This window comes from Dipodomys merriami, unplaced genomic scaffold (assembly GCF_024711535.1).
Source record: "Dipodomys merriami isolate MVZ:Mamm:240054 unplaced genomic scaffold, mDipMer1.0.p SCAF_137, whole genome shotgun sequence".
Classification (NCBI taxonomy): domain Eukaryota; kingdom Metazoa; phylum Chordata; class Mammalia; order Rodentia; family Heteromyidae; genus Dipodomys; species Dipodomys merriami.
This window is the reverse complement of record NW_027202682.1, coordinates 3,184,991-3,210,603: the sequence shown is the minus strand read 5'-3', so window position 1 is coordinate 3,210,603 and position 25,613 is coordinate 3,184,991. Positions and strand designations below refer to the sequence as shown.

The 25,613-nt window shown below is 48.4% G+C and overlaps 1 protein-coding gene across 2 annotated transcripts in view; it reads left to right on the top strand.

Moving 5' to 3' along the window:
• Positions 1 to 24,923, top strand: part of LOC138825500 (adenylate cyclase type 9) — a 97,008-nt gene extending 72,085 nt beyond the window's left edge. The window contains exons 4-11 of one of the 2 annotated variants that reach the window (XM_070020146.1): positions 1,897 to 2,001; positions 3,019 to 3,236; positions 5,381 to 5,483; positions 8,555 to 8,763; positions 10,571 to 10,730; positions 12,898 to 13,046; positions 17,540 to 17,581; positions 22,857 to 24,923. In XM_070020146.1, coding sequence (XP_069876247.1) covers positions 1,897 to 2,001; positions 3,019 to 3,236; positions 5,381 to 5,483; positions 8,555 to 8,763; positions 10,571 to 10,730; positions 12,898 to 13,046; positions 17,540 to 17,581; positions 22,857 to 24,048 — 2,178 coding nt within the window. In that variant the 3' untranslated portion in view covers positions 24,049 to 24,923. Of the gene's footprint in view, positions 1 to 1,896; positions 2,059 to 3,018; positions 3,237 to 5,380; positions 5,484 to 8,554; positions 8,764 to 10,570; positions 10,731 to 12,897; positions 13,047 to 17,539; positions 17,582 to 22,856 lie in introns of both variants that reach the window. The other variant, XM_070020144.1, reaches the window with a different exon arrangement.
• The last annotated feature ends 690 nt before the right edge of the window (positions 24,924 to 25,613 follow it).

Here is a 25,613-nt window from a genome sequence, read left to right as displayed (position 1 = left end):
GCTGGGTGCTGCTGGCTCACGCCTGTAATCCTAGCCACTCAGGAGGCTGAGATCTGAGGATCACGGTTCAAAGCCAGCCCTGGGAAGGAAAAGTCTGTGAGATTCTTATCTCCACTAAGTGGCACTGAGGCTCAGGTGATAGAGCGTTAGCCTAGAGCTGAAGAACTGAGGGACCACACCTAGGCCCAGAGTTCAAGTCCACAATGACAAAATGAAGTTCAAAAAAAATCAACGTTCTAAAATAATGATTCCTACTCTCTACAGTGTCTTCCAACATTTAAGACTCCCTACTGCAAGGAAATTGTCTCTCCTACTGTATGTAGTTTGTCATCTTTGTTAAAAATGGAAAGTTTCTATCCCAACAACAATTCTTAGACTGCTGGGCCACATTATCAATAATAACAAATCAATTAAGGATATGCTCGGTGCCAGTAGCTATGCTAGGCTATATACATACCTGTTTCATTTAATCTTTAAGGCATATCTATCTCCAATAAGGCTACTTAGGAGGCTGAGGCCTGAGAGAATTGAAGTTCAATGCCAGTCCAGGCAGAAAAGTAAGACTTTTTGCTTAATCTTCAGTTAATCAACAAAAAGTTATGCTGGGGGAATGGCTTAAGTGGTAGAGCACCAGTTATGAACAAGAAAGCTGGGCAAGAGCCTGAGGGCCGGAGTTCAAGCTCTGACACTAGCAAAAATGAAAATGTTTCCACTCTCATCTCATGGATGATGGGACGGATGTGAGTAGGGTCTCCAAGATAGTAATTGAGCTGAGACTTACTGCCTGGATTGTGAGAAGTAACAACAGCCTGCTCTTTCTACTACACCTGTCAGCTCTGAGTTTTACCTGCTAATTCCTACAGACTGAATAATTCCTAGTTCTGTCAGGGTGAACCTCTTGAACCTCTTTCAGCCTGACTTAAGAGAATAGCTTTTGTCAGTGAGTGCTCAAAAACCCAGGCTTGGCATTCCTGAACCAGTTAGTGGCCAATTTGTTTACTTAGTAACCTCTTTGTTTAGATATGATTCACATACAATGAAACTGACCCTCTAAAGTATACAATCCAGTGGGTTTCGGTATATTTTCAAGATAGGGCGGCCATCACCAGGGTTACTTTGGAACACAGTTACTTCATCACTACTAAGAAAGCCTGTGTCCGTCCATGAGGCAGCTCCAGCAAAATGCTGTATGGACAGCAGGAACTTGTTTTTCATGAGGCTTGAGGTGGGGAAGTCCAGATTTAATGTCTAGTGAGGTTCCCTTCATGGTTCATAGATGGCTGTTTCTTTCAGGATGGAAGTGACAGGGATTCTCTGGGTCTCTTGTAAAGCTAGTAATCCACTTCCTTGGGGCTCGACTTTACCACCTAATCATCTCTCCAAGCCCCTACCGTCCAATGCCATCATCATAGGAATTAGGGCTTCTCCATGAAATCAATCTCTCCCCCTCCTTCCCCTCACCCTGGCCAGCCACTATTAATCTGCTTTATGTCTCTGTGGGTCCTCCTTTTCTGGACATTTCCTATACATTTTTCACTGTGTTCGGTCAGTCTCAATAAGCTCAAGGTTCACCCCATACTATCACATGTCTGTATTTCATTGTTTTTTCACCGCTGAATACTATTCCCTTGTATGAATAGCCCACTATTTGTCCATCCATTCATCAGTCAGTTGACACCGGAGTTTCCACTCTGCTGGTGCTGTTCTGCATGTTGACAGATGGAGTCTCATGTCTTTCTACTTCACTTTGCTGGTTTGCTCTCAGCTCCTCCTTGGTAGTTCAGTAAGCTTTCCATTTGGTCAGAGGATTTCTGGGCACAGCAAGTTGCAACCATAGCGGGTGTGTTGGGAATGTGCATTGTAGTCAGTGTTCCTACGCCTGTGCTTTTCTCACAGACTTGCCCTTCATGTGGAATCACATTTGCTCCCAAAACTGAAGCTGGTGCAGAAGGAGGAGCTGTACAAAATGGCTGTCAAGACGAGCCCAAGGCCAGCACCAAGGTAACAAGCTCATGGCTGTTGTTCCTGTCAGTTCCTCTCCTGGCGCATCCACCTAAGGTGACATTCCTGTCTCGTCAACTTCTTAGTTCTGAGTGTAACTCAGAACTGCCTTCTAGTCTGGGTGTTGAATAGACCAGTGAAGGGTATGCGGGAGGGGCTGGGCAGAGCATGGGGTACAGCATGCCGAAGGCACTGTGGGGGTGGAAGTGTGGGCAGAAGGGAGAGTCGGTGCTGACCCTGGTGCAGTAGCATGATTACATGCTAAACTAGCCATTGGCTTTGACTCTGGGTGGGAGTGGGGAGTGGATTTGTGGGCTGGAAGCTGGCTTCAACTTAAGGTAGAGTACAGAGGTGCAGCGAGAACAGAGGTCTCCTCCAGTGACCCCTGAAAGAGACACAGAGGCAGGTTTAACAGCAGGGAGGCTCCCTGGGAAATGGGGCTTGGAGATCTGGCAGGGCTGGAGTGGAAAACAAGGTAAAAGCCTGAGAGCTTCAGGAAAGCCTCTGCAGCTGCCTCTCAGGAAGGCCCTGGGCTCTCTGTCATTCACTCCCCACCCCAGCATCCGCCAGAGAACTTGTGCGTGCAGGTCAGCCTCGTCTCTCAAAACATAAGCCCCAACTAGCCATCCACCTGCTCCCCAGTGTCACGTCAACAGCCTGGGCTTCCTGTCCTTGAACCCCTTCTTGTGCCTCCCCAGAGGTCCCACGGACCTTCTTCCAATCCCTAGAGCCCCAGTTCTGTGGTAAGCAAACTTCTGGATCTCAGCCCTATCACTGGCTCTTTCCACAGCCTCCCTCTCCTGACTCTGCTGGCTGCCTGACCAGTAAGGAAGGCTTTTCCCTAAGGTGAATTCACCAAGAAACAGGTTGATAGAGATATAGACTGATTTCTGGGGAGGGGGAACCTGCACAAGCGAAGGGCCAGGGCTGCAGCGTGGCAGAGGGGCACGTGGGCTCAGGCTGGGCTCAGCTCCCTGCTTCACTCCCCACGCTGGCCTCCTCTCTGTCTTGAGGCAGGTCTCAGGAGGGCCCAGCTCCAAAACTCAGAATGGACTTCTGAGCCCCCCTCAAGAGGAGAAGCTTACCAACAGTCAAACCTCCTTGTGCGAGATCCTTCAGGAAAAGGGGCGGTGGGCAGGTGTGAGCTTGGACCAGTCAGCCCTCCTCCCACTGAGGTTCAAGAACATCCGTGAGAAAACCGATGCCCATTTTGTGGATGTCATCAAAGAAGACAGGTAAGGCCCGGCCATCAAGGGTAGAGGTCCGAAGAAGCTTCTCCCTCTTCCTGAACTGCCTTATCCGCACACCTGCCCTCATCTCTGATACGCTACTTCATAGTTCTGCTGGAACGGTGTCAGTTTAGTGGAGGTACAGGCACACACCATTCGATTTCTAATGTCTTCTTAGCCTTACCACTGCATTCCTTTGCTTCAAATGAAGAAATCTTGCAGTAGAGGTCATCTCTCTCTTCTCATTCCTTACGTTGTAGTTGTTGCATGGATTACATTATTAAACCCTCAACTTGTAACCCCAACCTCTGAGTGATCTTGAGTTGGTCTCTGTTGGTTGCTTTTCTTCTGTTGAATATAATTGTGTTTTCCAAATTCTCTGTATGACTACTAACTTTGGATTGTGTCACAGACATTGCGCATGGTGTTTGCAAGGTCTAAATCTTGTTGATGTTCTTCTGAAGAGTATCCATTTTTGTTTCAGCGGCGAACATGGTCACTCTGTTCTTTTAGATTTAACTGGGTTGCTTGGAGTCAGCCATGCATGTGCATATATCACGGAGCAGCCTGAGATTTGAGCAGAGTTGAATCTGGAGCCCATGGTTCTTTCACTTCTGGAACCTATAACCTCATTCTCCCTGTGGTCACCCCAAGCTATGTTTTCCAGCTTCTTAAGCCAGTTTGACTGTGGTCTCCCCTCCCCTCCCCTCCTACCTCTTCTCTCTTTCTCTTTCTTTCATTTCTCTTCTCGTCTATTTCTCCTCTCTCTTTTCCTTAACTTTTCTTCCCCTTTCCTCTTTCCTTCTCCCTTTCCCCTTCCATTCCTTCTCCTGTCATTCTTCTCCTCACTTCTTCCTTTCTTTTCTTTCCCCAGAATCTTGTTATGTAGAACAGGCTGGCCTAGAACTTGTGTTCCTCCTGCCTCAGCCTCCCAAGTACTCAATCACAGGTGCACCTCATACCCAAATCCAAGACTAGCAACCCTTCCCTCAAATGGTGCTGACTGATGTCTACCTTCAGTCCACAGACAACAAAAATGAACATGGAAACCTACCTGATACTGCTCCCTTCTCCCCAGGGTGCACCCTCCTCTCTGTTCTCTGCTCACCCTGGTCTCTGTTCTGGCAGATGTACGGGGGGTTGTTTGTTTGTTTGCTAGTTTACAGTTGTTGTGTGGTCTGTGAGAAGATTGGTCCAAAATAAGCTGTCTTCCCCATTCCCAAAAGCAGAACCTCCATGTGTGAACTCTGAATCCCCACAGCTGCTCTGTTGTTTCCCCTCTGTCTGTATTTCCTGAGTGGAAGAGAAAGGAGAGAGCCAACATCAGGGGACAGAATTTTCCGTCCTATGACCCTGAGAAGGTTGTAAGTTATTGCACACTTGTCACAGAAAAGAGAGTCCATCCTGCAGCAAGAAAAGGGGTGTACCTACAGACTCCTACTGTGTGTCAGGTGCAGGCTAGACTCCTTACATTTTATCTGACTTCATGCTAATAGTCACTGTGTGCCATAACTATATTTGACTTCTGAAATCACATCAGCATTCCTTTAATTTTCTAGTCATTTTCTGTAACATAAAAGGGTCTTACTGTTTGTTGGCAATTCATAAAAGAATGAGTCACATAAAGCAGATTTGATTTCTCTATTAAAATGGTTAAACTTTATCATTTTTCAGTTTTCACACACAATCTGTGTATGTGACAACAGCACTACAATTACACTAACTCTAAACACCATTTGCAGGAGCAACCTGTTAGCTTGTACAGTCGTAATTACTGTCAGTACAGGACAGCCCATTCCAAACTGTTTTCTCTTGAAGTCTCCGAGTCAGTATAAGTATCCTTAGTGTAGACATCTGCCCATTCTTCAGAAAAGGGTCTTTTCACTGTCTTCTAATTCTTTCAGAGAGGAGTATGTGCTCAATCGCACGGTCTAGTGGTATGACTGAGGTGGTCATTCTGCAATAGAGGTAAAGCAGCACATGTGGTTGATATCTAGACTTTCCAGAGAAAGGGATCTACAAGGTATGGTGAATCTGGTCACATATTGGCTTCCACAGGCAGCTTTTGGGATGTGCTCTGTGAGTGACATTTACGTTGCTGATTGTGATCTTCTGATAAGTTGATCAGCTACATTTGTTGTATCTTCTAGCCTGATGAAAGATTATTTCTTCAAGCCACCTATCAATCAGTTCAGCCTGAACTTCCTGGATCAAGAGCTGGAACGATCCTACAGGACCAGCTACCAGGAAGAGGTGAGTTTTCCCTGTGTCTGCTCATCAGAAATCTACCAGACACTTGAGCCAGCCACTGTTTGTTTTCTGCTTCAGCAAGTAACAAGAAAATGAAGGCTTGTTTGGGTTTCTCATCATCAGTAAGCATCAAGTTGCAACTATGGGTAAATTTATCTCTGCAAAGGGAAAAAAAAATCCAATGCATTCTGCAGTCCTTTATCTTAAAGTCGACCTTGGTTGTCATCAGACCTTTTCCTCCGCAGCTGGTGTCTCTGGCCCTGTGGAGGTCTCCAGTTCTTAAGCTGCTCTCCTCTCCAAATAGTGTTCTTGTTGGTTTGTGGTTTTGTTTTGTTTTCATGCAGAAAAAGAGTTTATTGTGGGGGAGCCAACTGCAGGTCCACACAAGATGGAGGCACACAGAGACAGAGGGGTGGGAGAAAGAGAAAGACAGAAGAGAGTGTTATTTTGTCCCCTTGAAATGGGCCCAAGAGCTCAGCAGGCCTTGACCTTGTTCCACAGCGCCCTCTAGCCAGCAGTGCCTGACTGTGGTCCTCTGCCTCACAGTCACTCCTCATTTTCCCCACGGAGCCCTCACTGGCCCCAGCTGGATTTTACTTCCCCTGTGTCCCTTTTCTCCTTTGTGTATACCCCCACGTTGGAGTCCTATACGATATTTAGATCTTGTCTCTTCCTTCTCCGTGCTCTTCCAGCATCCAGCACGGCTCCCATACCCAATGAGCTCAGCTAGGTCCTTGGGAGGAGTAAGGACAAGAATGTGGAGTCTGGTTGATGTTCGAAGCCGGAGATGCCAATGTTCTTTCTCCAAGCTCAAACTAAGCAAGAGCATTCCAGAGGCAAAAGTACATACCTACACAAATCAAGGACCCAAAGCACTTCCAACTAAATTCCATTTTCCCATTCTGCAAGACTTTACGTCTGTTATGTTCAGACATTGTGAACAAGACAGAGCCAGTCTGTGCCTCCAGGCAGGGGAGGGGCCAGGTTCTCTGTTAACTCCCCAGGGACAGTGGAACAAGACTTAGCATGAGCTAATCAGTCCTTCAGTGGACTCTTGAATAGGCCATTTGGTGGACAGTGAGGCAAAACATGATTTCACCTAACCTTCACAACCCGTTAAGGAAGCCAATGATTACTATCCTTATTTTACCAAAGATAAAGCCAAGGCTAAGAGAAGTAAAATAGGTGACCCACCCATAAGTATAGTTGGATGCCGGTCTATCTGAGTTCAAGGCCAGGCATCTCAACCAGCCCCACCCCCTTGCTACACTGCAGAGCCTCCCGCGTAGAAGTGCTTGTCACCACCCCCCTAGTCACCAAACACCTTCTGAGCCTCTGGGCTGCCCGGATGGTTCTGTGTGCTGAGACAGGGAAAAGAAGGGTACACTGACAGGGCAGCAGAGATGATAATACAGAGCCACAGGTCCCATAGTGCCCTGTGAGCAGACAGCAAGGCATCGGCCCCAGATGGAGGGCCCAGAAGTGGTAACTCCTCAGCCCACTTTAGTAGGAGGACTAGCAACTAACCAGTGAAGGAAGAGGGACATTCCAGAGGGAGGAACAAGCCCCTGCAGCCCTTAGAGACACAAGAGAGACTGGTGTGTCCAGCAAGTCAGTTTGCCTCTGAGGGGCAGTGGTGAATGCATGGCAGGAGGTGGACGCTTGTGCTGCACACATGCCAAAGACCAGAGCCAGTGATTGGATGAGAGGTGGCTCTATCCCGTTGTATCTGATGAAGATCGTGTGGGGAGTAGATAGACAGATGGGGAGCTGTTGCTGAGTACAGGGCAGTCCACATGCTCAGCATGGTGTTTTTCATGCAAGCTTTTCCATCCATAAAGTACAGGCACAGGTATTATCCCTGTTTCCAAAAGGAGACCAAGGCAGGGGGAGGTACAAGACATTACAGAAAATAATCCAGGCTGTGAGCTTGGGCCGGTCCAGTGTTGGGATCGGGGCTGCCCAGTAGCCTCAACCCCATATCTGAGCTCCCCCCTTCTCCTATCTCACCCAGCTCTTGGGGGTCTTGCTGGGGCTGGGACACCAGAGCCAGTGTGTCCTGAAGAGAACATGCACCAGATGCAAGACTTGTTACAGGCTTGCCCTTCCCGTGCACCTCTAGCCTCACCCAAACTGAGCCCTGCTTGGGGCAGGCAGAAAGTTGGAAGGCATCTCCAGTGATTTACTGCTGTGTTCCTTCTCACCAGAACCCATGTCCCAGGAGACCCCCAGGAAGGAGTTAGGAGTCAGTTTATCTGACTCCTTGTTTGCTGTGTGACCTTGGGGGATCCTTGGCCTCCTTGTGCACATGTTGAGTGAGATCAAGAGCATTTCCTCCTGTACCTGTTGAGAGCACAGAGATCATGACCCTGTTCGGCCCACGCAAGGACTAGAATTAGTTGTCTCAGATCTGTTAGTGCTGTGGCTATTTCCTCCTGGCTTAATTCCCTACCAGCCCTAGCATGCCTTTTTATTACATTTGACACGCCCTCCTGCAAGTCCTATTGCTGTCTCTCCCACCATCAGACGACAAGCTCCCCACAGGTATCATTTCATGTACACCAGCACACACTTGGTGAGGCAGGCAGGCTCCTGCATGGAGATTTGATTTCTGACAGCCATGCGCTCCCATTCCACCTCTCTGGGAGCTTTCCTCTGTGGCTGCTCACATCCTCCCCTGTCTAATCCTGGAGCCGGTATTTACATCCCTTGAATCTGGGAGCCCATCCTCCTGTGGAGATTTCTGTATTTGCTGCCATTTTCCTTTTACAGATGTGGACTCACTGACTGCCAGGCAGTAACTCATCATTCAAGATCAGTATTCGGTATCTCTGTAAGATAGAGTGGACTGGTTGATAATCAGCTGCTGTATGACCCTGGGAAAGCTGCTTAACTCTCTTTGCCTTAGCTTCTTCTTTGTTAAATCAAGCAACAGCAAGGAGACGGTGTGTCTCCAACACCTGCCAGCCTGTGTCTCGTCTAGAGTAGGCAAGCACTCAGTAATTGTTGCTATTTTCCCTGTAAACGGTGGTCCCTGGTCACATCAGTTCATCCCAGTCTCCTGCTCCAAACAGGTCATAAAGAATTCTCCTGTGAAGACATTCGCCAGTGCCACCTTCAGCTCCCTCCTGGATGTGTTTCTGTCCACAACAGTGTTCCTGATTCTCTCCATCACCTGCTTCCTGAAGTATGGGGCCACTGCCACGCCTCCCCCACCAGCTGCCCTTGCTGTCTTTGGAGCAGACCTGCTGCTGGAGGTGCTGTCCCTGGTCGTATCCATCAGGTGAGTACCAGCCCCAGGGCTGCTCTGCAGTGCTTAGCCTTTAGCTCCCTCTTCTGGCTCCTGACTGCCACACAGTGGCCAGGAGTCGGGAGCCAGCTGTCCCTCTGAGCTTCTTTCCAGGTATTTGGTTTCATTTCTGCTCCACAGCACCCTTTTCACAGATGCTAGCCCTCATCATAGTCGGACTGCTTGCTAGAGAAGGTGGGTTCCCTCCACAGCCCCTCTGCCACCAGCACATCCCTTGATCCCCTAAATTAGAGGGTAAACGGGAGAAGTAAAAAGACAGGAAATGATGGAGGAAGAAGGACACAGGGAGCAAACATCCCAGGAAGGCCCCCAGTACTTTCTCCTCTGCTTCCAACTGCTGGCCTACCCCAACTCAGCAGCTCCTCACTCAGTCAAGACCTACCCTCTCTCATCTGAGGTTCCCAGCCCATACACTCAGCTGCCTGCGCTTCATAAAACCAATTTTATCACATTAATATTGCCCTCCTGAGATACAACCTACCTCCTAGAAAACACAGCGGCAAAAACAGAAGAATGCTGTCTCTGGCTGAATGCCAGTGGCTCACGCCTGTAATCCCAACTACTCAGGAGGATGAGATCTGAGGATTGTAGTTGGAAGCCAGCCTGAGCAGAAAATTCATGAGACTCTTATCTCAGATTAACCAGTAAAAAGCCAGAAATGGAGTCATGGATCAACTGGTAGAGTGCCAGCCTTGAGTGAAAAAGCTGCACGAGAGCACAAGGCCCTGAGTTCAAGCCCCAGTATCAGCACACACACACAAATTATCTCTGTAATATTAAAGAGAAATGAAAGTCACTTAAGGGCTGGAAATGTGGCTCTACAATAGAACACCTGCCTAGCAAGCAAGAGGATCTGATTAATTGGAAAGGCATGAAAGGAAAAAGAAATGGCAGAGGGGAGGGGAGGGGAGGAGAGGGGAGGAGAGGGAAGGGGAGAGAAAGAGAAAGGGAAAGGAAAAGAGAAAGAGAAGGAAAGGACAGGGGATGCTTAAGATCTGCATTGCTTTACGGGGTCCATGCCCTCTGGGAAATGACAAAGCTGTCTCCGGTCTTCCCTCAGGACCCCAGGTGCAAATGTGGTAGCTGGAAGCATGGGGTGTACAGTTAGTGGCCAGGACCGTGATGGTGTGATTTTCTGAAATGCTGAGCCACCCTTTGTGACCCAGACTAAACAAAAGACAGCCTTCACTTGGTTTACAAAGGAATCACAGTCCCTTTAATACTTCACTGTTGGCACACAGAATGCAACTGGGCCCTAGGCTACAATGTTATCATCCAGCTGCCAGGGCAGTTACGTGAGATGCGATGTGGAGCTTCTCTGTGTGGCACTTGCCTGAGCCTGGCAGGGCACCTCCATCCCTGCTTTAGCCCACTGGATGCCAGTAGCTACCCTCTGTTGTGGACCCACAGATCACCTCTAGAGTGGCCCCATTCAGGATCTGCCATGGAAGCAGGTCGGAGCAGGTGACAGTGGTGGCAGCCCTGTAGTAGACTCTACTTGGGGTCTGTTACATGCTCTCTTGGACCCACAAAGGCATGAGCTTGGCTTTTGACAAGCACATTTTGACCACAGTGCATTGGGTGACCTTGTAAGTCGGGTGTGAGGAGCCAGAGCCAGGGCTGTTCGTATGCCTGTTCACACTGTGAGGGATGCGGAGCCTGTGGCACCCACTCCCCACTCCCAGGGCAGCGGCAGCGCAGGACAGCGGTCCAGGCACCGTGGCCTCAGTTCCGGAAGGCTGACCCATGGCTCCCCTGCTGCCTTCCTCTCCCGAGCCAGAATGGTGTTCTTCCTGGAGGACGTCATGGCGTGCACGAAGCGGCTCCTGGAGTGGATCGCGGGGTGGCTACCTCGTCACTGCATCGGGGCCATCCTGGTGTCCCTGCCTGCACTTGCCGTCTACTCCCACATCACCTCTGAGTTTGAGACAAACATCCATGTGAGTAGCATCTGGCTGTATTGTCTCCACACTCTCCGGGATCCCTAACCTCCGGCTCACTCTCTTTAATCAAGCCTGGTTACTCAGGATTTAAAGACAATTTAAAGACAGCTCCCTTGAGAGCTGCACTACATCGAGGATTGTCACTGCCCTGCCCGGCTGGGCAAGGCAGGTTCTCCAGTAGCATAGGGTTTTCCCAGCGACATGGGTCTCCTTTACATTTCAAATCAGCTGGACAGTCCCTGACTCCTCATAGTTCAACTTTGAATTTTTACCTCATAGCGGTACAAAAGCAAGCACAACACACAAAAAAACATTCTGGGATTTTTTTAAAAATTTATTTATGTTGCCAGTGCTGGAGCTTGAACTCTGTGCCTGGGCACTGACCCAGAGCTGCTTTTGCTCAAGGCGAAGGCTCTACCATTTGAGCCACACCACCACTTCCAGTTTTTTTGAGTAGTTTATTGAAGGTAAGAGTCTCAGGGAGTTTCCTGCCCAGGCCGGCTTTGAACACAATCCTCAGATCTGACTCCTGAGTAACTAGGATGACAGGCATGAGCCATTGGCGCCTGGCTACAAACAACCATTCTGATCCTCACTTTCTGTACAGCATCCAATAGCTTACCTCAGGGAGTCAGTGCTTGTGAGATGACTGCCCAACTGTAATCTCACATAAGCTTTCTTGAGTGCAGTTAGGATGAGTTAGGCTAAGCTGTAAAGCTTACGAATAAAGATTAGGAATATTTTTTTTTTAATTTTTTGGGTCCGGTCATGGGCCCTGAACTCTGGGCCTGGGCGCTGTCCCTCAGCTCTTCAGCTCAAGGCTAGTGCTCTACCACTTGAGCCACAGCACTACTTTCGGCTTTTTTTCTTTTTGCTTATGTGGTGCTGAGGAATCGAACCCAGGGCCTCATGCATGCAAGGCAAGCACTCTACCACTGAGCCACCTTCCCAGCCCCAAGATTAGGAATATTAAAAAGCATTTTTTACTCTTTCTCTTTTTGGCAGTTGTGAGGCTTGAACTCAGGGCCTGGGCACTGTCCCTGAGCTTTTTTTTTTTTTTTTGGGGGGGGGGGGTCCAGTCATGGGGCCTGAACTCTAGGCCTGGGCACTGTCCCTCAGCTCTTCAGCTCAAGGCCAGTGCTCTACCACTTGAGCCACAGCACCACTTCCGGCTTTTTTGTTTTTGCTTATGTGGTGCTGAGGAATTGAACCCAGGGCCTCATGCATGCAAGGCAAGCGCTCTACCACTGAGCCACCTTCCCAGCCCATCCCTGAGCTTTTTTGCTCAAGTCTAGTGCCCTACCACTTTGAGGCACTGCTCCATGTCTGGTTTTTGAGTGGTTAATTAGAGGTAAGAGTCTCATGGGGACCTTTCTGCCTGGGCTGGCTTCAAACTGTGATCTTCAGATCTCAGCCTCCTGAGTAGCCTGGATTACAGGCATGAGCCACTAGCACCCAGCATTTTTTATTTATTATCATTCCCATTTGTCACCTTTTTCTCGAGGTACTAGGGGTAAAATTCAGTATTTTGTGCATGGTAGGCAAATGCTCTACCACTGAGCTATAGCCCTAGCCTCATCGTTTCTGTTTGCAATAGGCTTATCAGAATGTAACCTGGGGTAAGTTGAGGAGCATTTGTATTTTCCTTTCATGCTTTACAAAGCAGTATCTGCCCATGTTTCCAAACAAGATAATGTGCAAGTTTGCAGAAGTAAGATTTGCCCTGGATTAGCTGTCACTGCTCAGGGAAAAAGCTGTTGAGTTAAATACCATAAAAAAAAAGTGAGTCATTGTAATGTGATGAGCTTGACTGTATTTGATAGTATAACACAAATCTCAGCAAGCTTGTGGCAGGGGCCTGGAGGAGCATTTGGGAAGTAACTGATCTGACAGTGGTAGGTCCCCAATGAATGGCCTCCATGGAAGCTTGTAACTTAAAGCACTGAGTTATGGGCCTAAAACTGTGTGATCTGTCCTTGAAACTGCTGGCTCGCCAGATATCAGAACCACTGCACACACATGGACCGCTCTGTGGTGCCGCGATGTTAGATCTTAAACACAAGTGGTGGGTGAGCAGGTGCTCTGGTTTAGGATGGTCAGCCCAGGTGGAGGTGGGGCAGGCACAGGGAGGAGGGCACGGACTGACTGCTGCTGCCTCTTGCAGTTTACCATGTTCACTGGCTCCGCCGTGCTGGTGGCTGTCGTGCACTACTGCAACTTCTGCCAGCTCAGCTCCTGGATGAGGTCCTCCCTTGCCACCGTCGTGGGGGCCGGGCCGCTGCTGCTGCTCTACATCTCCCTGTGCCAGGACAGGTACGTGACTGGAGCCATCAACTCATGACCATCTTGCCCAGTGTTGCTTAGAGCACGACTGCAGCTTCACATTAGCACTGACTCCTCAATGAGAGTTGTTCTCATGACCCAAAATAGCTTCCAACACATAGAACCTCCAGAAAGCAGAAAAGCGCCCTCAGATTGATTCACAAAGGAAAGAAAATAATTTATAACCACATCTAGAAGCTGCGCATCCCTGATCTAGAAGTCTGAAATCCAAAATGCTAGAAAATCTAGCATTGAGATTTTCTGGGTGGCTTCCACCGAAAACAGAATACAGTAGTAGCATTTTTGATTTTACAAGTATTAATTAAAATCTAAGAAAATAAGTCCTGAAGCCATCTTATAACGAAATCAGGAGAGAAGCCAGGCATGACGGTACACAGCTATAATCCCAGCACTAAGGAGGGGAAGGCATGAGGAGCTCAAGTTTAATTCCATCGTGGACTACACAGTAAAACCCTAAAAAACCTAAAAAGAACACACACACCCAACAGTAACACATGAAAGAAAGAACAGAGGTCCAGGTTGACAGAGGGATGCAAAAGAAGTGTGCTAGCATTCACTAAAGTGGGACACAGTGGAAGAGATGAGGACCTGTAAACACCTCGCAAGTGCCTGGACTCCCATTGGAGCAGCTCACACGGGTGGACAGGAAGTGCCTGGACTCTCATTGGTGCAGCTCACACGGGTGGACAGGAAGTGCCTGGACTCCCATTGGAGCAGCTCACACGGGTTGACAGGAAGTGCCTGGACTCCCATTGGAGCAGCTCACACGGGTGGACAGGAAGTGCCTGGACTCCCATTGGAGCAGCTCACATGGTTTGACAGGAAGTACCTGGACTCTCACTGGAGCAACTCACAAGGTTTGACAGGAATGCCAGGAAGGGTGGTGAGTCAGTGGACACCAGTCTTGGATCATGAAATCTCTCCACATCCTTGGGCTTCATTTCAGTCTCAGAATTCAGAACTACAGCTGGCAGGTGCTCAGGAGTAGAGGGACGTTTAGGGAAAAAAAAGTAAGGGTATTATGGTAGGCCTCTGGGGACAGAATTAGCTCTCACTGTGCCACAAAAACTTAAAAAATGAAAATATGCTGGGTGCCAATGACTCGCACCTGTAATCCTAGGTACTTAGGAGGCTGAGATCTGAGGATCTTGGTTCAAAGACAGTCAGGGCAGAAAAGTCCATGAGACACTTTTTTTTGGGGGGGAGGAGGGGTCATGGGGCTTGAACTCTGAGCCTGGATGTTGTTCCTCAGCTCTTCAGCTCAAGACAAGTGCTCTACCACTTGAGCAGTGCCACTGCCAGTTTTCTGGTGATTAATTGGAGACTTTCCTGCCCAGGCTGACTTTGAACTTCAATCCTCAGATCTCAGCCTCCTGAGTAGAAAGGATTACAAGTGTGAGCTGCTTGTGCTGGTGCCGGCTCCACAAGACTCTTATCTCCAGTAAATTACTCAGAAAAAGTTGGAAGTGGTGTTGTGGATCAAGTGGTAGAGTGCTAGCCTTGAGCACAAAGAAGCTCAGGGACAGCGCCCCAGGCCCTGAGTTCAAGTCCCAGGACCAGAAAAAAAATTGTGTCTATCTCTCTCTCTATAGGTAGATGTATATAATTTACATCTATATGTAATTTATATCTATATCGAAATAGATAGATAGATAGATAGATAGATAACATGACAAGAAGGACAATTAAAATACCCTGTCCAAGTTAAGGCCAGTGAGACCTCTTTCTTCCAAGGGTTCCACTAATTCAATTGTGTTTGGTTCTTAGTTTGTTAAAATGAGTCTTAAACTAGCCAGGCACCAGTGGCTCATACCAATAATCCTAGCTACTCAGGAGGCTGAGATCTGATTTAGTAGTTCAGAGCCAACCCAGGCAGGAAAGTCTATGCAATTCTTTTTTTTTTTTTTTTTTTTTTTGTCGGTCGTGGGGCTTGAACTCTGGGCCTGGGCGCTGTCCTTCAGCTCTTCAGCTCAAGGCGAGCGCTCTACCACTTGAGCTACAGCGCCACTTCCGGTTTTCTGGTGGTTTATTTGAGATAGGAGTCTCACGGTCTCTCCTGCCCGGGCTGGCTTTGAACCGCAATCCTCAGATCTCAGCCTCCTGAGTAGCTAGGATTACAGGTGTGAGCCACCAGTGCCCGGCTCTATGCAATTCTTTTTTTTTTTTTTTTTTTGTCTGGTCGTGGGGCCTGAACTCTGGGCCTGGGCGCTGTCCCTCAGCTCTTCAGCTCAAGGCTAGCGCTCTACCGCTTGAGCCACAGCGCCACTTCCGGCTTTTTTCTTTTTGCTTATGAGGTGCTGAGGAATCGAACCCAGGGCCTCATGCATGCAAGGCAAGCACTCTACCACTGAGCCACCTTCCCAGCCCGTCTATGCAATTCTTATCTCCAGTTTATCAACAAAAAAGTTGGAAGTAGAGCTGTGGCTCCACTGGTGGAACAACAGCCTTGAGCAAAAAAGCTCAGGGAAGCCAGGCACCAGTGGCTCACGCCTGTAATCCTAGCTACTCAGGAGGCTGAGATCTGAGGATCACAATTCAAAGCCAGTCTGGGCAGGAAAGGCCCTGAGACTCTTATCTCCAATAAAACCACTAGAAAACTGGAAGTGGTGCTGTGGCTCAAGTGGTAGAGCACTTACCTTGAGCTAAAGAGCACAAGGACAAAGCACAGGCCCAGAGTTCAAGCCCCACAACCGACAAAAAAAAAAAAAATGCTCAGGGACAGCACCCAGGCTCTGAGTTCAAGCCTTGTGACCAGTACACATACACAAAAAAAGTCTTAAACTACCTGTTGTATATCCGAAACTGGTTTTGGGGTTTTAAGCTCTGTCATCTAAATATGTGGTTGGAAATCTGGTAATACTTCAGATAGCAGAATTGCACACAGTGAATAGCTAAAAGTTTCATGATCTCTTAAACCCATTCATCTTCTTTGTGTGTAACAAACCTTCCTAAATAACATTAAGCTTTTTCTACAATTTCTCTTTTACTGTTTCACAATTAGCAGGTATTGACGAAATACTTCCACATACTTACAGAAGTAGTTTTAAGGTTCCATGGGACATTGATTCAGTGTTCTTTGCAAGACTTCCCTGAGTTACGGTTGTCTGGTTTATGAGAGCCAAAAGAATTCCCCATTTTCCAGGACTCCCCCAGCTCCCAGGAGTGGCATTATTGCTGCTGAGTACCACTGCTCTAATAAAATAACCCAAAATAACCCAACCTGGCCCAGTACCAACAGTACCAAATGTAAAGGGCTTAGTGGATGTGTGGGTATTAGCAAAGCAATGACCAATAACCGACAAAGTAAGTGTCCTCCCTCAGTTTACTTAATAGAATAATAACAGCATGAAAGAGATTCAAGGAGCTGGAAAGGTGGCTCAGTGGTAGGATGCTTGCCTTGCATGCATGAGGCCCTGGGTTCCATTCCTCAGCACCACATAAGCAGAAAAAGCTGGAAGTGGCGCTGTGGCTCAAGTGGTAGAGTGCTAGCCTTGAGCTGAGGAGCTGAGGGTCAGTTCCCAGGCCCAGAGTTCAGGCCCCATGACTGACAAAAAGAAAAAAAAAGAAGAGATTCAAATTCTCTGCAAATTAAACTAAGTGCCAGTGGCTGAAGTCTATAATCCTATTAGCTAGAGGCTCAGATCTGAGGATCACCGTTTGAAGCCAGCCCAGACAGGAAAGTCCATAAGACTCCCATCTCCAATTAACTCCCAGAAAACCAGAAGTAGTGCTGTGGTTCAAAGTGGTAGAGTGCTAGCCTGAGTGATAAAGCTCAGGGACAGCACCTAGGACCTGAGTTCAAGCCCCACGATCGACAGAAAAAAAAGAGAGAATGTTAAGTACAACTGTCATTCTGTACCTGGAGGGAAACTATTCAATTGCTTTAAGCAGAATGAAGCCTACTTTTACCTTTGTGAGGATGTGGCCATCTAGAGTTACCTGATTACCAAGCTCTGTACCAAGAGCTTAAAACCATCCTTGAACTTAAAACTCAACACAGACACTTGGTTAGCATTAATCCTGACATTAGCTACTGCTGTGGGGCTTTTTCACTTGGATCCAGAGAGATAAAATGGTGGAGACCATTCCACTGCCTTTCTACCCAGAATCCAAACAGCAAGAACTTGGGGTGGGCCTAGTGAATGAATGACACTCCCTGGACCCAGGACCCTCCCATCTGTCACTAGGCCTATCCAAGGTAGGGGACACAAGAGTGGTGAACACAAGCTTAGATCAGCTCTTTCACAGAGAGGGGGAGATATCAGAGTTCTGAGGCTGTCCAGCCTGGGGCTGGTGGGGGAGAAGGGGACACTGTTGTGAAGAAGAAAGTTGGCACATGGATTAGAAACCATTCATTCAGATGTCCCAAGAGAGGAAAGTTGTTATCCCCTCCTTGGATTGCTTTCTATACGGCCTTCTTCACTTTTTTTGTCATAATGTTTTTTTCTGCATTTTCATTTCAGTTCCATAGCAACTTTGCCCCTGGATGCAGCACAGAACTTCAGGTAAGCCTGCAGCACAGGACCTGTGTCTGAACAAATAAGAAGGGCTGCCTTTGTCTCTGCTTATCCCTGGGCTTTCTGGAAACTGCCATCATCCAGGTAAAATGAGGACATTTGAGGGGTGAGAAACCCTGAGTTCAAGCCCCAGGACTGGCACATGCGTGCGAGCACACACACACACACACACACACACACACACACACACACACACACACACACACACACACACACACACACACACACACACACACACACACACACACACACACACACACACACACACACACACACACACACACACACACACAAAATAAGCAATGTATGCATCTGTAAAGAAGAAAAGTGGAAAGTAGCTACTTGTTGTTAGAGCTTGTTGTAAAAATAAATTGATCATTAGCACATATGTTAAAGCTAGTTTAATGGAAAAGTTGAAGCAGACAAAAATATTTGCAGGGCTCTTATGTAAAGAGCTATTAAGAGTCAAACATGGGGGCTGGGCAGATGGCTTAGTGGTAGAGTACTTGCCTAGCATGTATGAAACCTTGGGTTCTATTCCACAGTACCACATAAACAGAAAAAGCCAGAAATGGCACTGTGGTTCAATGATAGAGTGCTAGCCTTGAGCAAAAGAAGCTCAGGGCCAGGTGCCAGTGGCTCACACCTGTAATCCTAGCTACTCAAGAGGCTGAGATCTGAGGATCATGGTTCAAAGCCAGCCCAGGCAGGAAAGTCCGTGAGACTCTTATCTCCAGTAAACCACTAGAAAACTGGAAGTGGCGCTGTGGTTCAAGTGGTAGAGCGCTCGCCTTGAGCTAAGAGCTGAGGGACAGTGCCCAAGCCCAGAGTTCAAGCCCCGCGGCCAACAAAAAAAAAAAAAAAAAAAAAAAAGCTCAGGGACAGTGCCCAGGCCCTGAGTTCAAGCCCCAGGACTGGCAAAAAAATAAAAAATAAAAATCAAACATGGTGACACATCACTGTAATCCCAGCTACTCAGGGAGGCAGAGAATCTTAAGCTTGAAGCCAGCCCAGGAAAAAGTAGCAAGATGCTACTCCAAAAACAAAACAAAAACCCTCTACTTGGGAAGCTGAGATCAGGAGGGTCGCAGTTCAGAGACAGCCTAGGCATACACATGCTACCCTTCTCCCGTCAGCCCAGCAGGTGGGAGGCTGAGATTAAGAGGATCTCAGTTCCGGGCTGGGAAGGTGGCTTAGTGGTAGAGCGCTTGCCTTGCATGCTCAAGGCCCTGGGTTCGATTCCTCAGCACCACATAAGCAAAAAGAAAAAAGCCGGAAGTGGCGCTGTGGCTCAAGTGGTAGAGCCCTAGCCTTGAGCTGAAGAGCTGAGGGACAGCGCGCAGGCCCAGAGTTCAGGCCCCACGACCGGACCCAAAAAAAAAAAAAAAGGATCTCAGTTCCAGGCCAGCCCACAAAAGGCTGGGCATAATGGTGCATGCGCTGTCATCCCAAGCTGCAGGGGAAGCACAGTGGCTGAGCTCAGTGGCCTATACTTATCCTCCTAGCAACAAAGGAAGCACAAATGGGAGGACCATAGTCCAAGCCAGTCTAGATAAAAAGCAAGACCCTCCTTTTAAAATAACCAATGCAGGGGCTGGGAAGGTGGCTCAGTGGTAGAGCGCTTGCCTTGCATGCCTGAGGCCCTGGGTTCGATTCCTCAGCAACACATAAGAAAAAAAGAAAAAAGCCGGAAGTGGCGCTGTGGCTCAAGTGGTAGAGCGCTAGCCTTGAGCTGAAGAGCTGAGGGACAACACCCAGGCCCAGAGTTCAGGCCCCACGACTGGACCCCCCCCCAAAAAAAAATAACCAATGCACTGGACACCAGTGGCTCAGCCTGTAATCCTAGCTACTCAGGAGGCTGAGATCTGAGGATCGCAGTTCAAAGCCAGCCCGGGCAGGAAAGTCTGTAAGACTCTTATCTCCAGTAAACCACTAGAAACCGGAAGTGGTGCTGTGGCTCAAGTGGTAGAGCGCTTGCCTTGAGCTGAAGAGCACAAGGACAGTGCCCAAGCCCAGAGTTCAAGCCCCACGACCAACAAAAAAGAAAAAAGAAAAAAGGGACCAGTGGAGTGGCTCAAGTGATAGAGTTCCTACTTAGGAAGTTTGAGGCCCTGAGTTCAAACCCCAGTATCAAAACAACAACTGTTCATGAAAGAATAAATGTGGTAGCTGGGCACTGGTGGCTCACACCTGTAATCTTAGCTACTCAGGGGGCTGAGATCTGAGGCTCATGATTCAAGGCCAGCCCAGGCAGGAAAGTCCATGAGACTCTGATCTCCAAGAAAACTGAAAGTGGTGTAGTGGCTCAAGTGGTAGAGTGCTAGTCTTGAGCTGAAGAGCTGAGGAACAGTGCCTAGGCCCAGAGTTCAAGACCCACGACCAACCAAAAAAAATAAATTAAATAAATGTGGCTAAAAGATAAGAATGGAGACAGTGTCATATCATTACTAGTGATGTCTTTGCACCAAAGTTCCTTTAGGTCTTTTTTTAGAGAGGGTCTGTGTTGCCCAGATTGACCTCCAACTCATAATCCTTTTGCTTCCACCTCCCAAGTGCTGGGATTACAGGTGATTACAGGTGTGTGCCTCATGCCCATCTCCTTAAACTGGACTTTGAAAAAGTTGTAATGTGAAGCCGGGCGCCGGTGGCTCACGCCTGTAATCCCAGCTACTCAGGAGGCTGAGATCTGAGGATCGCGGTTCAAAGCCAGCCCGGGCAGGAGAGACCGTGAGACTCCTATCTCCAATAAACCACCAGAAAACCGGAAGTGGCGCTGTGGCTCAAGTGGTAGAGTGCTAGCCTTGAGCTGAAGAGCTGAGGGACAGCGCCCAGGCCCAGAGTTCAAGCCTCACGACCGACCAAAAATAAAAAAAATAAAAATAAAAAGTTGTAATGTGAATATGAAGAGCAGGCAAGTGTCTGGTATATTCATAAATTACTGGTAGTAGTTAACTTTTTCTAATTTTAGCTGCCAGGCACTTGAAATATATTTAATCTTCTCAATAACATGACATTTTAGGAGACTTTGACCCCATTTCCAAATGAAGAGGCTGAAGTTCAGAGAAACTAAGGAAGCTTTTGATTTACTTTTTTATTTTTGTCAGTTGTATGGGGCTTGAACTCTGGGGCCTAGACAGTCCCTCAGCTCTTCAACTCAAGGCAAGTGCTCTACCACTTGAGCCACAGTGCCACTTCTGGTTTTCTGGTGGTTAATTAGAGATAAGAGTCTCACGGACTTTCCTGCCCGGGCTGGCTCTGAACCATGATCCTCAGATCTCAGCCTCCTGAGTAGCTAGGATGACAGGCGTGAGCCACCAGCGCCAGTGGAAGCATTTTTATGATGTGAAATTGCATGTGTGCTGTAGCTATGGCTAATATAAAAGACTTAATATGTACAATAATTAAGAGTATTCAAAAGTTAACATTTTAGAGATGTATGTATAACACATGCACTGAAGAGTTCCCAGATTCTAAAAGGATAGCTCCATGAATTTTCACGAGCAAACATACTGCGTCACTACCACCCAGACCCAAAATCAGAACACTGCCAACACCCTGGGCCCCTCCCAGCTGCTCCTGATGCCACCCCTCCTCACACACAACTCCAGGTATAGGTTTTCAGAGCCCCTGAAACACACAGAGATGCTAACAAATACCAATTATGGACCTAACAATTAGGACCCAAACAAGCAATCTTTATTTTCTGTTTTTCTCTATTTCAAAATCTTTTCTATGGTAATAGCTCCTTCCATATTTTACTTTACTTCCACATATGATTTAATGTCCAGGTATTTGGTCACAAGTTGACTCTTGAATTTAAGTACATAAAATTTCTCTCTTTTTGAAACTGACTTTTGCTGTTTGATTTTAGGAATGGGATCATGGCCTTTTCCTCCCTTTCTTAGAATGGGACACAGGTTAGCAAGGTGCCCACTTGTCATACCTAACAATGCCTTCTGTGACGGTTTAGCCTCGTAGGACAGTTTGGAAATCTCTAATAAGATTCTAAGTGTGCAGTAGTTAAAATGAGTCAGCAACCCCATAAGCACAAAGATAGTGGTTCAGGAATGTCTTGCAACACTGCTTCTGGTCATAAAAGATGAGGATACAGCCCAGCATCCCTCCACCGGAACCTGGTGCATCCATCTGTTAGAACACCAGGCAGCAGGGGCTGGGAAGGTGGCTCAGTGGTAGAGCGCTTGCCTCACATGCATGAGGCCCTGGGTTCGATTCCTCAGCACCACATAAGCAAAAAGAAAAAGGCCGGAAGTGGCGCTGTGGCTCAAGTAGTAGAGTGCTAGCCTTGAGCTGAGGAGCTGAGGGACAGTGCCCAGGCCCAGAGTTCAGGCCCCACGACTGACAAAAAACAAACAAAAATACCAGGCAGCCACTGAAAATAATAGCCTCAGCTAACCTAAACACACACACACACACACACACACACACACACACACACACACACATACACACACACACACACACACACACACACACATGCGCGCGCGCGCTCGCTGCGTGCTGGTAGCTCATGCTTGAAATCCTAGCTACTCAGGAGGCTGAGATCTGAGGATCCCAGTTCAAAGCCAGCCCAGGATAAAAGGCTGTGAAACTCTTATCTCCAACAATCTACTCAAAAAAATTGAAAGTGGCACTGTGGTGCAAGTAGCAAAGTGATAGCATTGAGCAAAAGAAGCTCAAGGACAGCACCCAGGCAGGAATGTCTGTGAGACGCTTATTTCCAATTAACCACCAGAAAACCAGAAGTGGCTGTGGCTCAAGTGGTAGAGCGCTCACCTTGAGCTGAAGAGCTGAGAGACAGCCCAGGCCCAGAGTTCAAGCCCACAACCAGCCCCCAAAAAATGTTTAGCCATGTATGTGTGTGTGCATACGTGTGTGTTGAGAGAGAAAAGCAAAGAGGTAAAATATCAAGTTATGGAGCCCAAATAAAGGGTTATGAGTGTTTATTTTACCAGACTTTTAACTTTATAAAGTTAAGATTGTCAAAAGAAAAAGGTGTGAAAGTCTTGCAGTGGCTAAAGACTCCTCTAAAGCTGTTTCTAAAGCTCTGATTGAAGTCCCAGTCGCAGAAGTCAATCTGCTGCTCCATCTCTGCAGCCAAGCAAACACAAATGGTCTGCTTGGTCCCTTCTGAGGATGGAGGATGGAATTGGTCTCGCTTGGGGCGGGGTGCTGGTTCTCTGCTGGTTCTCTCTTACCAGATGCACTTAGCAGGCTTGTCCTTTCTCGTCTCTCTGCTCCGCAGTGCCGAGAGGAGCCCGTGCAACAGCTCACTGCTGCAGGACAGCAGGAGGCCGGCCAGCCTCGTAGGCAAGGAGCTCATCCTAGCCTTCTTCCTCCTGCTGCTGCTGGTCTGGTTCCTGAACCGAGAGTTTGAAGTCAGCTATCGGCTGCACTACCACGGGGACGTGGAAGCAGATCTTCACCGCACCAAGATCCAGAGCATGAGGGACCAGGCTGACTGGCTACTCAGGAACATCATCCCCTACCATGTGGCTGAGCAGCTGAAGGTCTCCCAGACCTACTCCAAGAACCACGACAGTGGCGGCGTGATCTTCGCCAGCATCGTCAACTTCAGCGAGTTCTACGAGGAGAACTACGAAGGGGGCAAGGAGTGCTACCGCGTCCTCAATGAGCTGATTGGTGACTTCGACGAGCTCCTGAGTAAGCCAGACTACAACAGCATCGAGAAAATCAAGACCATTGGGGCCACGTACATGGCAGCCTCGGGGCTGAACACGGCCCAGTGCCAGGAAGGTGGCCACCCCCAAGAGCACCTGCGGATCCTGTTCGAGTTCGCCAGGGAGATGATGCGTGTGGTGGACGACTTCAACAACAACATGCTGTGGTTTAACTTCAAGCTCAGGGTGGGCTTTAACCATGGCCCCCTCACGGCTGGCGTCATTGGCACCACCAAGCTGCTGTATGACATCTGGGGGGACACAGTCAACATTGCCAGCAGGATGGACACTACCGGCGTGGAATGCCGCATCCAGGTGAGTGAAGAGAGCTACCGCGTGCTGAGCAAGATGGGCTATGACTTCGACTACCGCGGGACCGTGAATGTCAAGGGGAAGGGGCAGATGAAGACCTACCTCTACCCAAAGTGCATGGACAATGGAATAGTGCCACAGCACCAGCTGTCCATCTCCCCGGACATCCGCGTCCAGGTGGACGGCAGCATCGGACGGTCCCCCACCGATGAGATCGCCAATCTGGTGCCTTCTGTCCAGTATTCGGACAAGATGTCCCTGGGCTCCGATGACAACACGCAGGCCAAGGACATGCATCTGTCTTCAAAAAGACTGTGGAAGGAGCCCATCAAAGCCGAAGAAAGGTGTCGATCTGGCAAAGCCATAGAGAAGGAAGACTGTGAAGACACAGAAATGGAAGAAGCCAATGAGCTCACCAAGCTCAACGTCTCAAAGAGTGTGTGAGGCAGCCCTGCGGCTGCTCGGTGCTCTGTTCATTGAAACACAATAATATTTGTATCTGGCTGTCGTGCTTTCCAGGCACCCCAGTTTCTGTCCCTGGTTGTGGTGTTATGTGGTCATTTCAGCCCTAACTTCTGTGTGGATCACAGTTATTCAGGGTTCCTTTCCATCCATTTCTCCTTTCCTTTGCTCTCTTCCCTGGAATTCTGCCCCCACTGGGGGATCCGTTTAGCCGCGTGGAGAACAAGTGCCTTCAGGGGTCGGCCTTGGCCTCGTCCAGGACTGAGGCTGCCGGTGGATCATGGCTCTGGGTATTCTTTGACGTCTTAAAAGATAGAGAGAGAGAGACGCTGTGGTTAGGATTTCATTGTTACTGCCTTTCCTCACAGACCCCTTTTATTATTTTATTTTATTTTTGTGCTCATAAAGTGCTTCTGAGTTTGTTTTCCTCTTTATGTTTCCCACTCACCTGGCCTTTCTAAGCACACACGCACACGCACACACATACACTTGCATTTATAAATCTGACATAAAGTGCCAGTAATACACCAGGAGGGGATTGGAGAGGAGAGCAGAGCCCCTCCCCACTGGCGCGGGCACCTGCCCCCCCTTCCCCCCCCCCCCACACCCAGCACCTTGCGGGTTCAGGCATTCACCCGCATACTAGCCAAGATTTCAAATGCTCGCCGGGCACAAAGCTTGTAAACCCAGGCCTCAGGTATCTCAAAGCCGTTTTGGTTTTTCTCATCCTGACCCTCTGTGGAGGGCTCTTCCAGTCAGGAGTGAAGGTGTTCTTGTTTTTTGTTTTTGTGTTTGTGTTTTGGAAGCTGATTCGTCTGAGGAAGAAACTCAAAATAAACGTCTGAGGGTTGCATTTATTTATTTATTTATTTATCCGTATGTGTATGTTTTGGGGAGGGGGTGCCAGGTCATTTCCGTGAGTGAAAATAGGCTGGTTTGGGGGGGTGGGGGCAGGGGTTAGGGAAAGATGGTTTGCAAAGGGCATGGCAGACCAGTGTCTCTTCCTGTTTCATGTTTTTTGCTCCCCCTTGTGGGAAACCAGAGCAAAACTGGTCCAGCTTCAAAGCAGGTCCTCAAGGGTTGTCTTGGCTTCTATGCATGGCTGACTGGCGGCAGAATTTAATCTCGTGAGCTGCACAGAGAGGTAGAGCCATTGTCTAAAGTGGGCCTCCAGCCAGTGGGAGGTGGAGAAAGACCTAAGGATAAGGTCTATGTTCTTCATTGCCAATCATTGCTGGTGATTGTGGTTTTCCATGGTGAGCCTGAAGCCTCTGTTGAATGGAACTCGGTCTGCAGCTGTCCTGTTGTCGTTATTTTTTAGGTGATTCAGACAGCTCCGCCCTTGACATGACCAAGGTCTAGCCCTGCAGCCGTTGGAGGTCTTCACCCCCTCTGTGTGCTCTTTCGCTGGTAAACCTCACTGTGTGATTTCCACATCTGTGTGAGTCCCCTCAACACTCTTCCCCAAAGACAGACAGGACTTTCTATGTGCAGCATGATGCCATCTCCGTTCTGGCCAGCCACCTCCCTGGGGGAGGTGTGGGGTG